A 22,936-nucleotide genomic window follows, 5' to 3' on the forward strand; every position below is an offset into this window, starting at 1 on the left:
TTGCCGCCGCAGCGGGTCCTGCCGCGGATCCCTCGCTGTCCGTCCTGCTCGTCTCCGGGAGTCTGTCCGGCTGTGTGCGGGTGTGTGTGCGCGGGTGGGGGGCTCTTGGCGGGAGAGACAGTGGTTTCTTGGGAGCCGCAGCCCGTTGCATTTTGAGAAAGCATGCAGGTTTTGCTTCGTGGTAATGTTCTAATCTTACAGTATGTTTTCATTTTTTCAACCATTTTTTCTTCCCCTCTTCAGTTTTTTTTAATCCCTTCTCCTGTCTTTGAATTTTCCCCCCCCAGTCCGGATTTGGTGAATAAAAATGAAGGAGCTTTGACTAGTCCCTCTTTCATCATGTAATGTCTTTAGCTCATTAAACAAGTAAAAACGGCTGCCATGGTAGATTCAGGTTCTTCTTGTGGGCGAAGTCTGTAAAAAGTTTGTTTTGACGTATACTCCACAGAGAAAGAGGCTGGTGCCCTGGAGTCCAAAGGAAAATATCCTAAAGAGAAGTGTCTTCTGTGCGCCAGAATGAAAATTGTGTCTTTCTGTTCGAGATCAATCGTTGAGGTTACTTAAAAAAAAAAAAAAAAAAAGCAAAAATAAAAGAAAATGAAGCCACTCTGTCTCTTTGCCGCATCTACAAGTTCACACAGAGCCTGTTAGCTGGCACGGCTTGGCAAAGCAGGGGAACTTCTTGCCATGTCGAGACGAGGCGTTCTTGGGAGATTATTTCTCTTGGACAATTCACATCATTTGTGGTCTCTGCATTGTGTCTTGATGTGGAGAAGAATACCAGTGAGAATAGCCAGGCATGTAGCTGTTGGGAGGCATATTGACTCCCTTGGCAGAAGCTGAAACGTCCCAGACTGGAGGCAGAGCCGGAGAGCGCGGGGAGAGGGCTGCGGAGCCGGGCAGAGGGTCGCTCTCGTGGGGGTTGCTGCCCTGCTTCAGCAGCTTCTTGAACTTGGAGCGCTTGTTCTGAAACCAGATCTTCACCTGTAGAGCAAAACGCAGCGGGTATTAGGCTGCCGTCAGCACCCAGAGCAAGGCAGGGGAGCCCCTCGGGGCTGGGGGTTTCTCTAGAGAAGGTCTGGAGAGCCCACGCCAGCCGGGTGAGGAGTGAGGGATAGGGAGAGGGGAAGGAAGGGTAGCTGCTGCTGCTGCTCTCGGGCTCTGGATGCAGCTTCAGAGAACAGGAGAGGCAGAGCGGAGCTGGAAAGCGTGAGGGATGCAGGTTTTAGGCTAGAACGTTATTTTCTCTTGGGCAGGCCAGAGTGATTGAACTGCAGCAGAGTACGTGCTCAGCACTGTCCTGCTTGAACGCCTCATTCAGAATTTTGGAGGTCATTTGATCATTTGGACAAACTGTTGTCAAACACGGGCAATCATATGATTTTGTGCCAGGAGACAGGAGCCAATAAACAAAGGGCATCTTACAAAGAAAGCACGCATCCAAAAACATGCACGATCAAGCGGTCCTTGGTGATGTGACGGGGAAGGAGGCGCAATGGAACCAGGACTGTGGCTTTATTTTAGAAGTTGTATTTAAAGAAAGGAAAATGCTCTTTTCTCGGCGAGTATCTGGTTATAGAGATTGATTTGGGTCTCATCCTGCTCCTAATCCAGTAGAGCTCCAGCGGAGGGAGCCTGCATTCCAAGAGATGTGCAAGGATCGGGCCCACTCTGGCATGTCAGAATTGTTAAAGGAATTATATATGTAAAGCATATATAGACACATACTTCTTAAAATCTGTCAAAGAAAACAACTCTTCTTAAAATTATACAAAGGAAACAACTCCCACACGTGCATTTGACCTTGCAAACTTTACAGATATAATGCTAGGGCAAGGCAGGGGTACTTGTCTAGCTGCATGCTCAGGATCGGGCCCCTAAAACCAAATCTCTGAGTACGAGAAAGCAAGCGAGACAGCAATGAGACAGAGTGTGCATGGTAAGGATGCTAAAATCCCATTTGAAAAACCATCAGGTCTATTCCCATGATTAATGTTTGCCGAGTACTTAAAAATCGCTGGCTGGAAGCGACTGTTATCAACAATGATAAAATCCTGAAGTTGTTTGTTAAGCTCATAAATTCCCATGATTACATTTTACCCGAATTGATCCCATCTATCCATGCACTTCCCCGCAAACCCCAGCCTGGGAAGCCTGTAATGCCTCATGTGTCTTTCAAGCTTAAATTAGTCGAATGGCACAGCTACTCCAACCACACTTAACTATGGCTTAACCTGCCATAATTTTGTACACGGCTGTCTTTGATCTTCAGATCTATTATCACCTTTCGTACATTTTGCCCAAGGGTAACCGCTGCGTTTGCGTTAGTCATCCCGGGTGAATTAACTATTGATTTTACAGGTATTTCCTAACCTGTTCTTGCCTCCCCTCTGCCTAGAGGTTGCTACGAGGCAGCTTTGCCTTGCTTTCAGCTCTACCTCAGGCCCAGCGATCCCTCGCCTTTGTTTTGTTCTCCTTTTCACAGCTGGGCAGCTGCATCTCGGTGGCTGGGATGATCCGAAAAGACAGGCAGTTTTAAAATGTTATGTGTGTCATCGAAAGGGAGCCCTTGCTCGCCAGACGGCCGAATCCCGCTCCCTCTGCGGCAGACCGGTCTCTCTGTCGTGCATTAGGTAAATCCTGTCACGCATAGCTGGGGACCGTGTGCGATACCTTCGCTACCGCTCCCGCACAGAGGCCAAAACGTTTGGGGAGCATCGTACTGTGCTTGGCCTTTATCGCTCGAGCAGGATTTCAGTGATTTGGGATTCCCAGTAATTACCTGTGTCTGGGTAAGTCCTAATGAAGCTGCCAGCTCAGCTCTCTCTGGAAGTGCCAGGTACTGAGTCTGCTGAAAGCGATGGTTTAAAGCCTGGAGTTGTAGACTAGAGTAAATGGTTCGAGGCTTCCGAATCTTTTTCCCTTTTCCATTGAATCTGATTTCACCGTTTTCAATCACTGTGGTTTTTTGCTGATCTGCAAGCGAAATAACACAGCTGAAACATCTCCTATTTTCCCTATTTAGAGCAGGCGTTTTGGCTGCCCCACGGCTCCCCTGAACGCTGCAGCCTGCCCCGGTGCCGGTGCAACATCACCTCGGACACAGCGGCTGCCGCTGGGGAGATGCCGGGGCTGTGGGGGGGCGGTGGGGAAGGAAACTATCATCCGGGCAGGCTGGGCACTCTGCCCTTCCTCGAGGGAGAAAAACTACTACTAGTTGAACAGATATATAGGAAAACAAATTGCAGGGCTGGCTTCGTGGAGGGATGCCCGGGTCCAGGGCCATCCAGGTTCGAACCAGCTAACTGACTTCGCGTCGCCGGTTTGGTGGTCAGTGAATCACCAGTCCGAGACTGTTAACAATGCTCCCTCCCTCCCTCCCCCCCCCCCGCCGTGCCCCTCCGGATGAATACATACAAATAAGCGTCTCCCAGAAAAAAATAATAAATAAATCAGGCGGCCCCCGAGCGGAATGCGACCCGCTCGCCTGGAAACTTTCACTCCTCAGGTGTTAGCAGGAATTTTGCCTAAAGCTGGTCCAGCAGTAACAAAGGAGCGCCGAGCTTAGTCCCCTGCCCGCCGGCCGCGGGGCTACCGGGGAGGCGCCGGTACCCAGCGCCGTGGTCCCTCCGGCAGCTGCCGCCGGCTCTATGGGGGGAAGCACGGCGGCCACTCCGCCGGGCACGACAAGGAGTAGGCCCTCGGGAACGAGCAGCCCCCGCTTCTCTCCCCGCCGCCCCGCGCACCCCAGTGTCAGCGTCACCCGGCGGGAGCGGGGGGCACGGCGGGGGTCGCTGTGCGGGAGCCCAGAATGAGTCCCGGGGATGGTGGAGAGAAGGACAAAGGGGGGGCTGGCGGCTGGTCGGGGAAGCGGTGCCGGCTCACCTGAGTCGTCTGCTCGCGTCTGGCTGGCCGCGCTGCTGTTGTGGTAGGACTGGAGGTACGGGCTGTGCTGCGAGTGGCTCACGTAGGGGTAGGCTGCCAGCGAACGGTGGTTGTAGGAGCCGGCGGTGCCGGAGTAGGGCGAGCTGTGGTGGTGATGCTGGTGGTGCGGATGCGAACCGGCGGCGGAGTGCAGGCAGTGCAGCGGGTAGTGGGCGCCGGCCATGGCCGGCGAGCTCTGCTGGGAGTGGGGCGGCGGCGGCGGCTGCGGCGGCGGCGGCTGCTGCTGCCCGAACTCCATGAAGGCGGATTTCGAGGAGTCTTGCGCGTCCAGCCCGTCAGCCATCGTAGTCATGGTCATCATCAAAGTTTGGGAGGGAGAGCGCGGCGCTCCCCGGCTCGCCCCCCGTGCTCTGCCTCCTCTCTGCCCAGCCACCGCCGCTACCCTTACCCGCCGCGGCACCGCTGGAGAGGCAGCGGGGATTTAATTTAATTTCTTTTTTTTTTTTTTTTTTATCCCCCCCCCTTTTTTTTTTCTCTCCTTCTTTTCCGCCTTTTTTTTTTTTTTTCTCCTTCCCCCCCTTCCTCTCCAAGAGTCGTTGTGCGAGGGGCCTCGTTCACTGAGGGAGGGGAGGAAGGGGAGGGCGGTGTGCGGGGTGTGTGGAGGGGGAGGGCGGGCTACTCCAGCCGCTTTTTTGCGCCGCTCTTTTCCTTCATCCCCCCGGCGCGTGGGGTGGGTTGTGTTGTTTTTTTTTATTTTGGGGGGGGGGGGGGGAGTGTGGGAAGAGAGCGAGAGAGGAGGGCCGGGAATACGGGAGGAAGAAGAAGGAGGGAGGCGGGGGGGGGGGGCTGGGAAAGTTGTGGGGCTCCGCGCTTCGACTTGAAGGGCAGGGACGCGCATAAGTCGAATGGTTCGTCTCCGGAGGGCAGCGCCTCCCTCATTGGTCACTCAACCCCCTGACGTCACCGCCCCGGCAGCGCGCGCGCTGCCCGCCCCCCTTTCTCCCCCCCCCCTCCCCTTCACCCCTCGTCTTTTCCCCACCCGTGCACGGGGCGCGGAGAGCGCATCGTGAGCGCTCGGTTCCTCGCACACGGGTGGGGAAAAGGGGACGGCCTGCCCCTATCTCCCCCTCATCACGCTTTCCCCGCCAAAATCACGCATCCCCCCTCCATTCTCCCCTTTCATTACCCCCCTTTTCTCTCTCTCCCTTCTCCTTGCGCGGTATTTTCAGCGAGGCGAAGTGTCGCGCAAAGCGTTTTCAACACGCACGCCCCCCCCCCCCCGTTGAAAAGCGGCGTCGGCAGCAGCTCCCCATAATGGCTTTCAAATATATGCAAATGGCTACGTGCGGTTGGCGGTTTTGGCAAAAGCTTGATTAGGATATAAACGACCCGAGGAAAAAAAAAAAAAAAAAGAGAAAAAAAAAAGAAAAGAGAAAAAAAAAGTGCCTGCGCCCTAAATTTGTCTTTAGATTACAATTCCAGTTGATTTTATTTTATTGTCAACATTGTTAATGATAAAAATAGAGTCGTTTTACGGTTATTTTTACTTTCTGGAAGGAGGCAATTAGACTTCTAATCAGGAATACACAAAAATCTCCCATGATTAACTGCAGTACTTTGTTCAAATTGCTGCTATAAAATTCAGAACAATTTGCCTGTAATGATTATGGACTGGGTTTATTTTGGGAGGTGGAATAAAAGTGGATATAGCATAAATTATCCTCTAATTATACACCAGTGTCGCCTCAATTATCCTCTTATCAAAATGGTTGTCTAACTGCCGCATTTAGTTTCAATTCTCTCCTTTTTTCTATAAAAAGAACTTCATACCTTGTTATTATTAATCCATTTATTATTTGCAAGGGGATTTATATCCGAACATCCAGGTGGTATTACCACTTCTCTTTCAAAGATGGACTAGGGAAAGACATTAAGTTTGATCCGGCACGGCGGAGGATCTCTCTCCCCTCTTCTCTCTCTCCCCCCTCTCTCCCTCACTCCCTCTCTCTTTTCTTCCCCCCTTTCCCTCTCTTAAATCTCCTGGCGTCCAGCTAAGCATGAACTCCGGAGGCAGACCCCACCGCAGAGGACTGAGGTAGGAAGGACCCGGCGGAGCTCTCTAAGCCTAGAGAAATCCCGAACTCGCTCTAGACGGGGAAATGGGCTGAAGGCTCCGGGCTTGGAAAAACAACACCGGCATCGGCAGCTGCCGCTTGCAGACCCCCGAGACCCCTCCAGCCCGAGCGTGGGTCCTGACACTGCCTCTCCCGGCCACATCGCCTGGGGATCCGCGTCTAGATTTTCCAGATCTTTTTTTTAACGCCTCGGTTTTTTTGAAATGTTCAGAGTGGGGTTTTATTTCTTTCTGGGATTTTTCCCCCTTTCCCTTTCTTCGTTTATTTTGAGGATTTGTCTCTCCGCAGCCCGGTCATTACCCCTGGGGAGCCGACGGATGAGAGCCCCCTTTTGCATACCTCACCGTCCGAGGGAGGAGGGCGGAGGGGAAGGGGGTGCGAAGCGATGCTCGATCGGTTGCAGGGCATAACCCACAGCGTCTCGGTGCTTATAGTTCAGCTGGCTTATTTCATGAGGGGGAGGAGGGGGGTGTCTTTTCTCCTGGGCGGCTGGGATGTTTGGAGCTCCCTTACCCACCCTCTCACCGTTGTTTCACTTCTTGAGCCCTTGGAGCCGGTTCAGTAACTCTGAATGCAGTTGTAAGTGTCTTGCCTTGTTCTCCTGCTTTTAACAAGTGTTCCACTTTAACACGCGAAAGGGTAACCCGATCCAGGCGTTTACAAATCTACAATGAATAAAAATATAGAGAAAGGGGAAGAATTCCTACTGGGACTCTTTATTTATAGGTGTAGGTAATGTACTCAATAGGAACAGGTACATTTGGCAGTTTTATTGCTTTATCCCCTCCAGCTTGCTATTAAGATCACGAAGGCGTTTTCTCGCAGGTGCACATACTAGCACTTTCTCCAGCAGCAAGAGCGTGCAGAACAAAAGGTGTCAGAAAATAGGCTGGGGAGGGTTTGCAACACGTTGCTTTCTGATCTCGAAATAATTCCTGCCGCATAAGGGGTGTTAACTCGGGAATGAGGGAAAGATGCGAAGGAGAAGAGACCGGTTTGAAATAACACCTAAGTGCCGCGAAGGGAATAAGGCGTCTGAGTTAGGCAACGTGAAACAAAAAGGAGAAGAGGAAAAGGGAGGGAGAGTCTGCAGAAGCTGCTCCCTTCCATAGGGAGCAAACGAGGTTACATGTGCACCCCTCGCTCAGCCTAGCTGAGAGCGAACTGCGGTGGTGCGAGCGAGTGCCGCACCCGGGTCACCGGCAGCGGCTCCGGGTGCGGATTCGGGGAGAGCGGCGGAGCCGGTGAGGGGGGAAGCGCGGGCCACCCGGCGCTGCTCTTACCCCGCGGTGCTCAGACATCCCCGTCTGTCGGCAGGGCAGTTGACTCCATCCAGCCTTACACAGATCATTTCCCCCAGTTTAATTAGGCCCACAGGGGGGGTGGAGGGCAAAGAGGGTCTGGGGGGCAACAGGGGCCAGAGCCGTGCCCTGGTAGAGGAGGCAGTTGGAGGGGTATTACTACTCCGAGGGAGGGGCAGGCCCCCGGCCCGCGCTTTACCGGGAGCTGCCGGAGCGGCAGGAGGTTCGGCGCTACCGGGCACCGGTCCTCCCCGGCTCCGGCTTGCGTGCAGCCGAGTTCCGTGACCGGCCGGCCTCCTTCTAAGAAATTAGATCTGTTATCAGTAGCTCTGAAAGCACTGGAGCAGTGGGGTGCTCATTTCCAGGAGGGTGACTCATGAAAAGGGGGATAGGGAGGGTGGCGCACCTCCTAGTCCCCTTGCACTGAAGAGATTCTTGAAGAGAACAGACAAACAGTCACTAGTGGGACACGGAGCTCCAGGGTCGCCTGGTCTCTGCCAAGCTCCCTTGGGAGCTCCAGCACAGCCAGGCCAGAAGGGGCAAGGTCCGAGTTACGGAGCGGGCCCCCCTCCCCGCCCCCCCCCCGCTGCCTGGGAAAGGCAGCAGGAGCCCATTGCCTGTGACCCCACTGCCTGGCTTCTCCCGACGATGGAGGCTGCAGACCTGGCCGAGGGTGTTAGGGATGCTCCGGACCGTGGACAACACCGCGTCCTGCCCTAGCATCCCCGGCCGGGTTTCTCCTCCTCTCATCCCCCCAGTTTGATCTCCCCTGGTGATGAGCTCCGTAAGGCACCCTCGCTTGGCTGGGTGGCAGGGAGGCCTCTGAACCCCGGGAGGTACTAGGGCTAATCCCTGTCCTCCCCCCGACTGGCTGGGAGCTGCGGGAACAGCGCGGCTTCCCTTCCCCCTCTCACTCCCCCCCGCCCCCGGTGCTCCTCTCCTCCGCTGCCGCGGTGACGGGCGGAAAGCGTGGCACGGGGTTCCCTGTGCCCCAGGACTGGGTGACTTCGTGTTACCGGTTCTTAGTGTCACTGCGTCGCTTTAATGATGTTTGTGGCTAATACTTTCTAAAGACCAAACCTTGTCTGCGTGGTTTAAAGACACATTTGTGAGTCGAAAGATGTCACACAACAGACACAACAGTTAGAAGGAGCTGACGAACAACAGGAAACGGCGTTCTATTTTTAGGGCATAATAGGAAGTTAATGTAAGCGGCCAGAGGCTTCCTATATGCCTCCGAGCACCTTCTGTTCCATTCATTCATTCATTCGTTCATTCATTCATTCATTCATGCGATCAACAATAACAACAGGGGAAAACAAATATTCCCGTTCCGCTTCTCATCCCCTCCTTCCCGGGAAGTCCCGCTCTGGGGTTTGCACGGGTGGGCTCTGCACGTGGAGACGCTCTTTTGGGTTGTTTAGCTGTTTTGCTGGTTTGGGGGAGGTGGTGGTGGGGCTGATGGCATTCCTCAGTCTCTCTCTAGGTGCTCTGGCTGGGGGGTTCCCGCCAGCAGAAGGGGTGCGCAGGGGCTTAGGGCTGCTCTCAGGGAGCATGTATCCCTCCTCCCTTGTTCACAACAGAGTGCGGGATAGTGTTTTCTGTCCCACCCCGGCCAGGGTGGCTGGAAAGATCTATCAGGAATTATGCTATTGCGGGTTTTTCCGCGGTATGTCCATGTACATACACGAAGCGGACCTTTCGACAAGGTTTTTAAACAGGGCAGAGAAATGCTGGTGGGGAGAGGCAAGGGTTAGTGAGGGATCCCCTGCTTTTTTAGCAACAGGACGGAATCCACAAAACAATTGTAAAGTGCGAAAGAGCGGGGCTCTCCTGCTGGATGGTGGTGGTGGTGGTGAAATCTCGGGAGAAGTGGAAAGCAGGAGAATATTCCCGCTAGCGGGGATCTACTCCAGATGGGTTTTTGCTGAGGGGCTCCCCCCGCAAAGGCACGGGGCTCTCCCCGGCACCCCTACCCTGCCAGCACAGCTCTGCCAGCGTTACGTACAGCTCCCGAAGAAGCTAGAACAAAATATCGCCTTGCATCCGCCGACGGCATTTTTATATCCCCCCTCCCCACACACACACACACTCCGTCTCTCTCTCAAGTCAGTTTACCCCAAAACACATGGCCTCCTCTCTTTCTGCCAGCATGTCATATTGCCATCGTCTTAATAGCAGCTGAGTGGTGAGCAAAGGCTCCCGCAAAAGGAGGTCACCTCCTCAAGCTGGAAGCGGACCATTTTAAGGAGAGACATTGGGGAATTCGAGCGCTGCCAGTGCAAGAGCAAGAGCGGAGAGGAGGCTCCTCTGGATTTCAACCCACTAACATTATAACAGACAGGCAGGCGTCAATGGCTTTCCATACCGCGAGTGTGAAGGAAGTGGCAGGGAGGCGGAGGAGGGGGTAAACCCCATCCCAGCCTTGCAGATGGATCACACACGCCGCTCCCTATATTGTAGCCTGGGTCAAAATAATAGGAGTCAGAAGGGGAAAGATCCAGTGGGAACCAGCCACTGTCTCTTGTACAGATTTGTAGCGAAGCCTTCGCTGTAATTAAAACCTTACAGCCAGATTCATTTTATGTGTGGCTCCGCAGAGGGTCGGGGCTTTTTGTTTGGTTAATGTTTTGTCGTGTTGTCGTTGGTTGTTTTCCCTGATGGGGAAGGGGTCTGGGGGGGCTTGGGAGAGTGAGGTGTGGGTATCTGCATTACAGTGGAACTGAGCTTCAGGAGAGGGGCTGCTCGGCTGGGGACGGGACCTGGCGGACCACCTGGCGGAGGGCCTGGCCATCCGCCTCCCCCACACCTGGTCAGGTGTGCATCTCCGTCGCCCTAACCGAGAGCCGGGGACGTGGGAACCCCATGGGGAGCCAGTGCGGGTGGGTTTGCCTCCGTCGCCCCTCCGCAGGGAGCCTTAGGAGGGAGCGGCGGTGGGGGACCTTCCCCTCCGTGGGTCAGGGGGAGCCTCCCCGAAGGCAGCCGCAGGTTTGCAGACCTCCGCCTGAGAGGCTTTGGCTTGGCAGGCGTCCCCGCCGCTCGGGTGCTGCTGACACACAGATGTTTTTAGCGGGGACTTCTGTTGTTTTGTTTTCTTTTCAAATGAAAGGAAAAAAACAACAATTTTAAAAACACCAAACCCCAACTTCTTCTGGCAGAAGAAGAAGACGCCATCCAATTAAAAGAAACAACCCAACCAACCCACCACCTCTCCCTAAGTGTCCGTCTTGGAAGGGCTCAGAGGCGAATGGAAACTCGAGGCTCTTTCAAGTCAGCAGAGAGGCTGCAATTTCTCCTGCGGTAGCGGCCAGTTCCTCCCCCGAGCCAAGCTCCGCGCAGAACCTCCCTTTCCCTCCCTCCCCAGCCGCGGTTCCCTACGGCCACTCGGGTACTGCTCCGGTGCCACCCGCGGGGACGTGTCACGCGGGTAATGCTCGGGAAACCCACGGTGCCGGCGAGGGACAGGAGAGGCTTGAATTGCTGCAAACGGGCGCGTTGTCCTCTCCTTTTAGTGTGTTACGCCTCCGTTTATTTTTAGTACACTTCAAATGCCTACACATTTCCCTTGTTGAGATCAGTGCAATTATTTACTCTACCTTTAGGGATGCATTTACCCAAGCATGGAATAGAAATGTAGTAAACACTGTGCAAAGTCAATGCAGCTATTGAGGTTTATTTAATAGGAAAAGAAGTAAATATCTCGGCTTTACTTGTTTCTTCAGGCAGCCTCGTTATCTACAGTAGATTGCAAGGAGAGTTCTTCACTCATTCCCATGTAATGAGATTGCTTTATATGTTTATCTCGTACCTGTATCTAGCTACAGTCTCTTTTGTCAGGGTCTCAGAGGACTATAAAAACAATCTAAAAGTTAATTTAGAAAGGTAATCCAGAGGGATTCATTATCTGATCTCTCTATAGAAACTCAGCTTGGTGAGGTCCCCGTGTCTGAGGGCGTAAAAAGTGCCAAACAGAGCATCGCCTCCAGCAACGTGAATCCACCGTCCGGACCGGGAAAACTCTTGATACGGAGCGCGGTTTCACTGGCGGGTTAAACCGCTTTGCCCCACTAACTGGTCCCAATCTCACCACGACACTGTCCTCAACCTCCACCCCGCTGAGAATGACTTCTGTTTTTCGCGAGTGGAGTGGCCGCCTTTCTCCACCTGCTTGTCCTGACCCTTCTCCCCCGCCCCGAGCATCCTTCGCAGGGGATACAGGCAGGAGGAAGGGACGGGGAGGGGGAGGCGGTGAGAGCACATCAAATATCCGCAGCGTGAGACGCGGGAGGTATCTCTGGGTTCTGACAGCTGGATCTGAAGCAAATCAGATCTGGATTAACTTGCCTGTTTTGTGAATTGTCTGCATTTGAGCAAGCAGCCCTCGCCCACTCCGCTGCTGGCAGGTTTTGTTACACGTGCCTCTATAAATATATTATCCAACTCTCCCTCCTCGCTGGAGCTCTCTGCTCAAAAAAACAGAAACCAGAATGAGGAGAAACGATTTTCTTCTTTAAAAAGACATTTATAAGTAACCTAATTTCGTATCGTGGAAGTAAATTTCATGCTAGGATATATTTTGCACAACATGTAATCTTTTAGAGCCGGAAGACATTTAATTAAAGCCATATTCGGAGAAGTACAGCTTCAAAGCAGTCATACGACCACATACCTCATTCATATTCAGCATTCGTCCGCGAATTCATATTGTTTTAACGTGGGACATCGCCTTTACGGCATAACTCTGCGAGGCCTGGGCAGCGTGAGGCGAGATAGCACAAAGGAGAACGGCCAAGGAGCAGCACCGGTGCTTTACCGGGCAGAGAAGGTCTGTTTAATCTACAGACCATTGCCTTCTGCTCTGCAACTCTCTCTCGGAGGAGCTGCCAGCAGTGCCCGTGCCGTAGCTGGGGGCTGATGGGAGAGAGAAAAGCCCTCCGCGGGCGGGCCGGGGCTGAGCCTCCAGAGCTGGGTGCCCGCTTTGCTCCCCACGCTGCCGCTCTCTTCACGCCGCCTTGGGAAACATGCGGATGGAGGCGAGGTGTGATGGCGTCCTTTGCAACCCCCCCGGGAGATGAGAGAGGGGCCGCCGGCAGCCCTATTACTGGGCCTGTGGCTGGAAATGGATCTCTGGAGGAAAAGGGGATTGCGCCTTGCCGGCATCTTCGCGGGTGCCTGGAAACTTTTGCTCGCACCCGCTCCGGCTGCATGAAAACACAATTTCCATTCAAGTGTTTGTCCCATCTCCAGCTCAACCGATTGTTCGAATGTAGATCAGGGACCTACTGAATGGGGAATCAGTGGGGAGTGCAGTGGGGGAAGAACTCAGCCCCGAGGAGGAAGCGGAGCTGCCGATGGGCATTCAGCAGACGTCCCGTTGCTGAGGGCTCCGGGGCCGCCTGCCCCGGTGTTGACCGGCTCCGACAGCGGGACACTCTTCTTTCTTTGACATAACTCGTATGAACTGCCCTGAATTCGGTGCGAGTCGGATCGCCTCTTCCCGCACTCGTTCTCTCTATGTTAACTGTTGTCTAAGCGGCTGCTGCTCCCTCCAGCCATTCTCCCGCCGTCCCCTGCGGGGATCTCGGGGGACCTGTGCACCCCGGGGTCACGCCAGCAGGTGCTTGTATTTTCCTCTTCTCGAAAAGGATGGTAAAATACTTGCAAAGGCTCGGGTAAAAGCAAAGTGAGATAAACCGAAAACAGTTGGTTCTCCCCTCTTAAAGAAGTAACCCCTTTATCCAGCCAGAGGCGAAATAAGCCCACAGCAAAACTATTCCCCCCCCCTCCCCCCCGCCTCCCTGCCTGGCGTTAGGGCTACTAACTTTTGTCCCCCACTTCAGAGGGGACAAAATTCAGCTTCCAAATCAAATCCGAAAGGTTCTGGTTAGTTTCCTTGTAGCGGTAATTAAAAGTATTAATTGGTTGTGTCGACAGCTTAAAAAGACAGGTGTTGCTAAAAAAGCCTCATTAATCTTCCCGTCATTACCGGGCGGCGGTGGGAACCGGGCTGAGAGGAGACTATTGTTTACAGGGGTCTTTCAAGGTTTAAGAATGGAGATTATAATAACACCACTGCTAATAGGAGGACTTTCTCCATTCCTTTGAAAAATTAAAATAAATCAAACGGTCTGCCTGCAGCCTTCAGGTAGAACAGGGCAAGAAGTCTTCCGTGGAGTTCACCGCCTTTGAACTTTAAAGGGTTCCCTTAATTCTACATGCATATGTGCGGATAAAAAAATGAGGAAAATTAGTCGTGATTTGTGTCTTAGGATAATTTCGGTCAGGTGGCCTGTGGCCCGTGAGTAAAGTAAGTTTTGGACAAGTTTTCAGGACACTGCTCCGAATTTGAGAGGTTCTCATTGACCCTGGTCAGGGCTGGCTGTGCTGCCTCCTCTACCTTGCCAAGCAGGAGCCAGAGGTACTGGAGCCCCTGTGTGCGTGAGAACGAGGAGGGGAGCAAATTAAGGCCCCCTCCCTGAGACCCGACCCCGGCTTTTTGAATGGGTGATGTGTGGGGCGTTTTTGTTAGCGTCTTGAGGAATGCTCGGCCGTGCTCGGCGAGCAAAGACCTCCGAGAGTGCCCGAGAGAACTGCCCCAGGGGAGGCAGCGTTGCGGTGCGCACGCCGAGGGCGAGGGCAGCCCCTCGGGATGCCGCAGCCGCCCTCTAAAGGCGATGCCCTTCGGCTGCGCTGCCCCCCGTGAAGGGAAACCCGCCCGCCGCTGCCACCAGGCTCCTCGAGGCAGAGTGCCGTCCCTCTACTGCAGGCAGCGCGGCCGGGCCGAGGCACCTCTGAAGGGCGGCCCTGCCTGGGCCTGGGCCCGGGCCCGCTTCCCGCCGGCCTGGCTGTCGCGGAGGGAGCAGCTCGGGGAGGTGTGGGGGTGTGCCCGCGCCCTCTCTCCTCACGGCCGGGACCGACGCCCGCGAGACACGTGACCGAAGTGCGAGGCATGCGCACGGCGACAGAGGCCCTGAACGTCCCTAACGGCAAGCGCGCGAGGAGAGGCTGAGGCGGGTGGCGGGGAGAAGCGCCGCGGCTATCCCCGGGCTGCTCGGCATGGCCGCCTCTCCCACCTCCTTCCTATAACGGTGCAGCACCCGCTGGAGTGTGCTCTCCCACCCCGACGAAGTATTCTGCGATCACCCGGTGGGGCTGCTCCCACCCACCAACCGCCGGGGTGCCGGGTGCGTGCGGCCGGCTGCTGGCCTCCCTCCTTCCTCCTCTCACGGCCCGCTCCCGCTGTCCCCAGTTGCCGTGTCCCGCCCCACCGGCCTTTGACACCTTACGGAGTGTCTGCCCTTCGGCAGGCGGGGGTCTCGCCAAAGCTCCGCACAGCGCGATTCCCCCCTCCCTAGAATAACCTCTGGCCGTCGAAGATCCTCTCGGACGGACTACTGCTGCAGCTTTATCACCGAGGGTCCTTTCACGGCCACACCGCGTCCGTCCCGGCGCTAGCGCGTCCCTGCTGGGTTTGCCTGGGTGCTCTAGGGTGAGAAGCGGCGGCTCTAGCACGGGAAGGGGCACGGAGGGAGCCCCTCTGCCCCAGAGAAGCACCCTGCTTCCCTGACAGGCTTATGGTGGGTCCTGGGACTCACCCCCCCCCGGTACCGCAATGAGAGCACACGCACAGACTCGTCCGGCTTCCTATCAGTAATGACTCCCCCTCCCCTTGCTCTGAAACAAAACACAGACTTACCTGAAGTGGTTTTTATTTTCACAACAAGGGATATTCCCTGCGTTACACACACACAGCGCACGCACACGCACACACACACGTTAACCAATAGAAGAGCAAGATACAAGGGTTTGATGCTCTGCTGTGACATGAATAATTGTTGCATCGTGTAACTTCCTACATCTTGGTTTTAATTTGCAGTGAACCAAACAAAGATATTTGCAATTTTTAAATAAGCACTCTATGTAATAAATGGGAACATTGTGCATGAATGCTGTTTCTTCCCCTTTTCTTCAGAAGACATTATTAGCTCTGACAGCATGCAGCTCAGGTTTGGAGGAGAGGATTTTGTAAAGGGATGATAGACAGAAAGGGCAGCAATCATGGGCTTCTTGGGCTAAAGCTTTTTTTTTTTTTTTTCTTTTTTTTTTATGAGAATGTTCTGTTCGATGCCATTTATCCTTGATGATAGAAAATTGCTCTGTTGCCAGGACGCTGCTGCTGAAATAGAGGGCAGGAGCCACATTTCCATTTTGCAGCTTGAAAGCTATTCAAATGAATTTGCAGAAAGGGGGAAAAATCTAGAGATAAACAAATGAGAATAAATCGAGTTCCACTTTCCTCTCCCTCCTTTCTCTCTTTTTCTCCCGTTCCCTTTTTTGGGGTATATGTGTGTATGTGTGTACGTGAGAGGGAACTATTCCTTTCCTACATCAGGATTTTGGTTCATCAGTGTTTACAATACCTGGGAAGTGCTCTAAATCAGTGAACGCTTATTTTGCCGCTGTTCCAGCAGCAGAACATCTAAACATATTACGGAAATTTACGTGTGTGTGCAGATATGCAGCCACCTACGGTTTCCTTACGCCCGTGTGTAGGTACAGGCAGACCCGGGAATGCAGTACTCCGTGTTCCTGCGATCAGGCGGAGAGGTACCGGGGACACGCACCTCTCAGCGAGCCCGAGTTCTCCCAACATGGATTTCCCTCTCGATTCGGGTGAAGCACCTCCTCGCTTGAGAACAATTAAAACCTGAAATGCTGAAGTCACAGCACCCTCCTTCCATCACAACTGGCTGAGTGGGGAATCTTCATTTTCCCTCCCCGTCCATTTAGATATTTCCGGAGTTCCAAGGAGAAGTAATAACGCATCTGGCTATAATCCAGCGCGTAGCCTGAGGGCTAATTTTTAATCATTATTTTTAAATTAAGCATTGAATAAAACAAAGCCAGAAACATTATTTATAAATCGGAATGAATATAATGACAAGTAATTATGCTCTTCCTTCTATGGTGATTCAAGGCTCGGCTGAGCTCCTCAGTTCAAATCCAAATAAATGGAACGTGTGAAGCCTGTTAAACACTTCCATTTCATTTACTTGTTCTGCCTCCAGGCTGCTGCTGTGTCAGGCTGGAATATCGGACATACCTTGACCGGGGCTGTAAAACTCCCAGGGGTGTGACAGCCCGGTTACCACAAAATAACTTGAAAATGAATTCTAACTTCACTTATCTGAGTAAAAGCTGGTGCCAGTGAGTCACGGGGTTTAGAAGATTACGCAGCGGCCTCTTAAACATAGGATTTTAAGAGACCATAATATGTTTGATGACATACTAAATTTGATCAGCTTGGATTTTTTTTTTTTTCCCTATGTCATTTCAACCGAGTTTTACCTCCTATTAATCTATAATTAGCACGTTGGCTTCAAGCATGATGTGTTTCAAAGTGGCACCTTGTTAGATGTGGTTCCTTTCTGCAAGGAAGAAATTTCTGGAGGCGGAAAAGAAACAAACAGGATAGAGAAAGAAAAAGGAGGATTGATTTATTGGCCTTGGTCAACAGCTTTTCTGTAAGTGTCTGGGCAGCCAGGCATGCGACTTTACTATTGATTTTTAAATCTCCCTTCAGCCGAAAAGATCAGCGTGCAAATAATGTAACATCTAATCACTGCTGCTATTAGATTAGCCTAAACACGACGATGCAAGGGGCCAGTGGCGCACAGCTCTTCCACCCGCAGAGGGAAGCGGTCCCGCACCATTCTTCCCGAGGGGGCAGCGGGGGCACCGCGACCTGTCCGCGGCCGGGAGCCCCGGGGTGGCGGGCGAGGGTGCCGGGCCCCCGGCCCGCTCCCGGCCACAGCCCCTCTCCAGCGGCCGGGAGGTCCCGGGGGGCTGAGGAAGGATCTGCGGCCCCGCTTCCCCCTCCGCTCCGAAAGCGGCCCGGCCCCCGGCGGGGGCGCGGCGAACGGAGGCGGGCCCCGAGAGGCAGCGTGGAGCCGGGCCGGTTGCCGGGCCGCCAGGCTGCCGGGGAGAGGGCAGGAGTGGCGGCAGGGCCTCCGGGAGCAGCGTACCTGGGGCGGGGGGGGAACTTCCCGGGCCCGCGGGCCTGGCGCCGGGCGGGCGGCGGAAACCCGCCACGCCGGGGAAAGTGTCTCCTTTCCCGCCAGCGGCGGCGGCTGGGCTACGCAGCCCCGCCTCAGCGAGGCTCCTGCGGCCGGCCGCGGCCCCGCACGGCCCGCCACGGCTCGGCCGCAGCGGTTGGCTGCTTTTGGCTGAGGTCTCCTCAGGTCTGTGCATCCTGCCAAATTTCCACGGGCCCCCGACTTTCGTGGTCCCTGGTGCAGGTTGTGGGGGCCTTGTGCAGGAATGGGGAGTCCCGCGCTGGTGCCCGATGGAACATACCAGCAGTAATCGGTTGCCTGTCCAGGGACATAGACGCTTCGCAGAGGAGGTCCCTCGGAGGAGCCCGGACTTCCCCCGCCAGGTGCCTCACTGGCTATAGAAAGGGATGAATTATTATTCGAGAGGCGAGATTAAAGGCGCTCTGGCCCCATCTCCTGCTATTATCTTGGAGATGAGAGCCTCTGTCTGGGCTCCCCACCCCCGCCATCCTTAATGTGGTGACTTGACTTGGGCTCAAGAAAGCCAACGCCTGCACATTGAAGTGATTGTAGAAGTCAAACCAAATGTCTGTAATACTCACCACGGTTCAGAGGGTGCTAGTGTATTTTCAGGCTGCAGATGATTAGGGTCGGAACAATTATTTGTGGTCATTTTGTTTAAAGAAAACTTCAGGCCTTGATGAGTCTACAGTTGCTTACAAGATAGTGACTACTTTGTTTGGAGGGCTAGAAAAGCAAAGATAACTAGATCTGGGTATAAAGTTTCAAAGGCACAAGGCTGAACAAAGAAATATTTAGAGGAGAGGTGACAAAAGCCACGGAACTGCCAGCAAATGCCAGAACAACCAAAAAAACCAAACAGAAACCAACCAACCACCCCAATTTTGTCAGTACTGTACTTTTAATGTGAACCAGATTGCTACAGAAAACAAAATGGGTCATAGGCTAGGGAGCAACCTTGGCTGAAGTCTGCCTCTTTTTCTCAGCGATTCCCTTGGTGTGAGGTATGCCACACTGCTGCAGTCCTAGTTTGCTACCTCCCCTCCTCTCTTACTCCTCACACGTCTGTGCAGGATGTTCCTGACACAGGGAGGGAAGGAACATGGCATCGGGGCATTTCGCAGACTCCCAGTTCCAACATTGAGGGCAGAGAAGAGTTGCTTCACCTGTGTCTTGCCATGCAGACCTGGTAACTCTGTCTTTAGTCAGGACTGTCCAGTACAGCACATGATACTAATCTTTGCTCCTCTAATAAGTTAAGCTTGCACTGTCTTTGTCCTGTGGCAGAAGTGTGTGTCCTGTGGAAGCATGTCTAATCGTGACTTCATATAAAGGAACTGTATTTGGGTTGCATACGTAACTTCACTTCTGGCACTCTAACTTTTGAGTGGCTAACTCCACAACCTTACTGTGCTTCAAGGAGTGTGTGTGTGAGAAAAATCCTTATGTGGGCAAAAGCAAAATAAGCAAACTCAACATTTTTATAAAGGGTTGTTTTTTGTTGGTTTTTTTTTTGAATTTAAGGTTGTCCGTAAATTGGATTAGTGCCCTGAGAGAAGCAGTGTGCCTGCTGTTTGAATTCTGTCAGGCACGTTACCTAAGAAATCTCTTCTCTCCAATTTGGTGTCAAATGCAGCCAAAGTCTCATGAGAACAGCTTGAGACACAGCCTGGTTATCACTTGATCTTGTCCTTCTCTTCCCCGCAAGAGAATTAGAATGCCTCTTTTCTGATTACACTCATTTAAGAGATTAAGTGTTGGAACATTGAAGAGATAAGCATTTGAATATGCAACTGTCTCCTTATTACCAATTTCAAATGGCTGGGTTTTAATGGTACATTCCACAGGAATGTACAGCTTAAAACTGTAAAGCTTTTTCTGTAGAACAATCTTTTAAACAGACTTAAATTGTTCCTGCAAGAGGTAAGGAATCCATGAAATCTTTAGTTTACAAAGCCCACAAACTCTGTGAGGCTTCTGTCACTGAGAAAAATACAGACCTGTTTGGTTCAGCCTAAAGTAATGCAGGCTTGAGCAAGCTGGATTTTAGTATCTCAACAGGTTCTTTTCCCTTTTCAAGTCCCAAGCAATTCTAGATTCAAGCAGTACTAGTTTATTGCAGCTCCTTCTCAGCATCTTTGCAGCTCCCTCTGGGCATCTTCTTCCCCAGGCAGTAGAATGCTTGTGGGATCAACTCTTAGCATCAGAGTAAGAGCAAGGGCAGGTGCATTCAGCCTTGCGAGCTTGAAGGACATTCTGGATCCACCATAGAATCACAGAATAGTTAGGGTTGGAAAGCACCTTAAGATCATCAAGTTCCAACCCCCCTGCCGTGGGCAGGGACCCCTTATGCTAAATCATATCATCCAAGGCCTCGTCCAACCTGGTCTTGAACACTGCCAGGGGTGGAGCATTCACAACCTCCCTCAGATACACAATTTTTACTTCTGCTAGAACCAGGTTCATAAGGTCATCTTTGCTGAAGGCCTGTTGTATGAATTTGCTATTGTTACACAAGCGGTAAAGCTCCTGGTCTGTAAATGTTTTATAGTGAGTGGTTCCAGACAACTTTATAAGGAGCTTTTATAGTTGCCCATCACCTACCTTTCCAAATACAGCTCTGTGGTAATCAGTGGCATGTAAAGACTCAGGTTTTTGCAGTCAAGTCATGTGTGGCTCAGATGGACCTTAAGCAAGGTCAGACAACAAAGAAAATTTCATAATAGTTTTATTTGAAAGCATCTGTGCCAGAAAGTCGTCAGATTGGCTCCTTCCAGACAGTCCAAGGTCAGGCCCATGTTTCCCAACTATTCAAAAACTGCAGAGTGAAAGAAAATTAACCTAGAGTTTGCATTGAAAAGTGTTTTTTCTTCTATCTGGGTTACCCAGTAACTCAGTAAACTAAGTCATTTTCCCTAGCCTGTGAATGAGAAACTCCCCAACCACCACATGAAAATAACTTAACCAGTTTTACTCATATTTCATAGGAAAAAGCCTATGGGTATATTTTGCAAAGGCTGATTGCAACATTGAACAGAGTTACTGTACCGGCTACACAAAAGTGACAGCTCCTCATATGCAAGGTTAAAATTCTGACAATTTTTATCACTTGACTCAAAGGGAAGATTCCTCCGCTGAAGACAGCAGGAAAACCTTATGTTGCCTGTACAGATATTTTCAGATGCTTCCAGATGACTGAACAGTTCCTACCCCACAGCTTAATGTTCCTACCCCTTGGTGAAGAAGCATTCACTCATCATCAACCATCTACAGCATCCTTTTCTGTTGCAAATGTGAAGGAAAGTGTGAGGTGGCTTTGCTTAAGCCAAACACTGTTGACTACTGGAGGATTAATTACATCTGTTCATTCTACCGATATTATAAATTAGATTCAAATTGTAATAATTATGCTTAATTGCTACTTAATTACTGATTAAAAGAAACCTTTTTATGTTTCTTTATTACAAACCCATGCATGCTTTTTTTTCCAAGGATGTTTAATCAGGCAGACGTTCTGAAGAACAGCCACAAATCATATTTTAGTGGAAGGATTAGAAAGACAGTATTCCATACACCATTTTGAATAAGAGTATTTGCATATGATCGAAGCTTCAGGTCATTTTTGTCTAAGCGTTGCCAAAAAAGCATGCAGCCTCTCAAAACAAAGATGTTTTAGATGGGCAGAACATGCTAGTACATTGGCAATGGATTTTCCCATGCCCTGTACCATAGCTCTTTCTTAAGCAGATAAACTTGCAGACAGTAAAGAGGGAAAAAGAAATGACTTTTAAAATACACCTGGGATTTTTACTCTTTGCAGTACATTCCTTCCATCAATGCAGAAAGAGGAAGAGATGGAGGAATCTTTTTGTGCTCTGTTGTAGAGAAGGGAAGATAGATAGAGGTTTTGTAGAGGCACAGAATGACAGTCTACTTGAATAAAAAGAGCCAGGTGAATCATTAATCAAGATCATGCTCAGATATTTGACTGAAAGGTAACAGCAGGGCTGACCCTACATTTATGGCTTTGAGAGAACAGCTCATAGATATCAAAATAATTTTGACTGTGCAGCAAGTGCTGGTGTGAGCTAGTTCTATATGTGTGAGTTGAGTATCCTTTTTGAAGTCACTGCAGATATGCTGGTAACAACTGCTGAGATCTGACCCTTAGTATTTACAATATAAAAAATCCTATTTTGTAGATATAAAGTCTATTTAAAATAATTTTCCAAGCATTAGAGCGACCAACTGCTGGTAGCATTTTAGAGGGTTGGAGTAATTATGCCCATTGCACTGCACAATATAAAGCACTCATGACTGCTATATGGATTGTTTTACTGGGGGGCCTCATCATTTGGAAAGGAAAAATAATCACCTATTCTCCTCTTTCTTTGCTTGTTACAAAGCCCATTAAAGTCAATGGGAGTGTTGCCATTGATTTGTGTGGGCTTTCGTGAGGCCCTGTATATGCTACTGCAAACTGGAGGGGGAAAAGGAGTGTGGTTAAAAGGGAGAGAAGCAAGAGGGGCGGAGTTAAAGGCCGGTGAAGAATAGAGCCCTTTGTCTATTAATTAGGGTTTACGTGGCTTGTGGAAGGCAGTGTTCCTCCAGCACTGGATCACTCTGCCCCGCTATTTCATTTTTACATCTCCCGTGCTAGTTGCTTTTCAGACCAGTATAATGCCAATAAACTACACACTGCACAGCACTAACCATAGCACTCTGCCACTTCGGTGTATAGGAGAGGAAGGCATTGAATTGAACAAGCTTCTTGAGGACCAAAAGTGCTTTTTGTTTCTGCAGCTGATGCTCTGAAATGTCTGGCAGCAACACCTACACATATCAGAAGGACTTTTCTCTGAGTTACTCAACAATATCCAATTGTTTGTTGTCTTTGGAGAGATGAGACCTGGTGGAACCATGTTTTCCTGATGACGCCTTGCCAACACACATCATCTGAAACTGAAAGGAGTCACTGGACAGTCCCAGTTCATCCCGTGTCCATTTCCCCCTGGTTGCACCCACCAGAAGACTCTGACAATTGGTCACAATTAGAGAAGGAAAAGTGCCATTGCATTTGACACTAGGCTGGACTCAGGAGATGTTGTTCAGTCACTGGGTGTGTCTCAAACTGCTGGGTGACCTCGGATAAGCCATTTGGGACTCAAACTTATGATCAGTTTATGACAATTTAACAAGCTATTGTGTCTCAGTTGAACAGCAATGACTGTCCTTGTGTGCACTCTTACCCAGGGCAAACACAGGCTGATGTGATACAAAGTGTAGTTACATGAGCAAACTAAGCCAGTGCAACCGTGCTGCCATGAGGCTGTATCCTTGAGAAGCAACTAATTTGGTTTAAAGTATAGGACTTTTTGTTTGAGTGTTTGTTTTGCCTTTTTTTTTTCTGCATTATTTTTAATCTTCAACAGTGCATATTACTCTGCAGGAATAGTTTTTTTGTTAGCAATGTTTGGCGTACAATGGCAGTGCTGATTTAATGTGTAGTAAAACAGGTCTTTACCCTTACTGTGCAGTA

General features: G+C 51.4%; 1 protein-coding gene and 1 long non-coding RNA gene across 2 annotated transcripts in view; one reads left to right on the forward strand and one right to left on the reverse strand.

Moving 5' to 3' along the window:
• LOC134156774 (uncharacterized) overlaps window positions 1-22,936 on the forward strand; it is a 39,803-nt gene that overhangs the window by 1,261 nt on the left and 15,606 nt on the right. The gene's annotated exons all lie outside the window — the stretch shown is intronic.
• DLX6 (distal-less homeobox 6) lies at window positions 282-4,684 on the reverse strand. The gene is made up of 3 exons (XM_062605119.1): window positions 3,886-4,684; window positions 2,783-2,976; window positions 282-984 (listed from the first exon to the last, which is right to left on the reverse strand). Exons 1-3 carry the CDS (start codon window positions 4,244-4,246, stop codon window positions 733-735), a joined length of 807 nt encoding a protein of 268 aa, XP_062461103.1. The 5' UTR covers window positions 4,247-4,684; the 3' UTR covers window positions 282-732.

This window comes from Pezoporus occidentalis, unplaced genomic scaffold (genome assembly GCF_034315485.1).
Source record: "Pezoporus occidentalis ecotype Australia unplaced genomic scaffold, CSIRO_AGI_Poc_V1 ctg9, whole genome shotgun sequence".
Classification (NCBI taxonomy): domain Eukaryota; kingdom Metazoa; phylum Chordata; class Aves; order Psittaciformes; family Psittacidae; genus Pezoporus; species Pezoporus occidentalis.

Bases quoted from the DNA above. Each gene is read 5' to 3' on its own strand.
- DLX6 (XM_062605119.1), bottom strand. From the start codon at position 4,246: ATGATGACCATGACTACGATGGCTGACGGGCTGGACGCGCAAGACTCC. The intron at 2,977-3,885 runs GTGAGCCGGCAC...TTTCGCTTGCAG, and splicing joins GACGCGAGCAGACGACTCAG to ATCAGCAAAAAACCACAGTG. The intron at 985-2,782 runs GTAATTACTGGG...TTTGCTCTACAG, and splicing joins TAGGACTTACCCAGACACAG to GTGAAGATCTGGTTTCAGAA.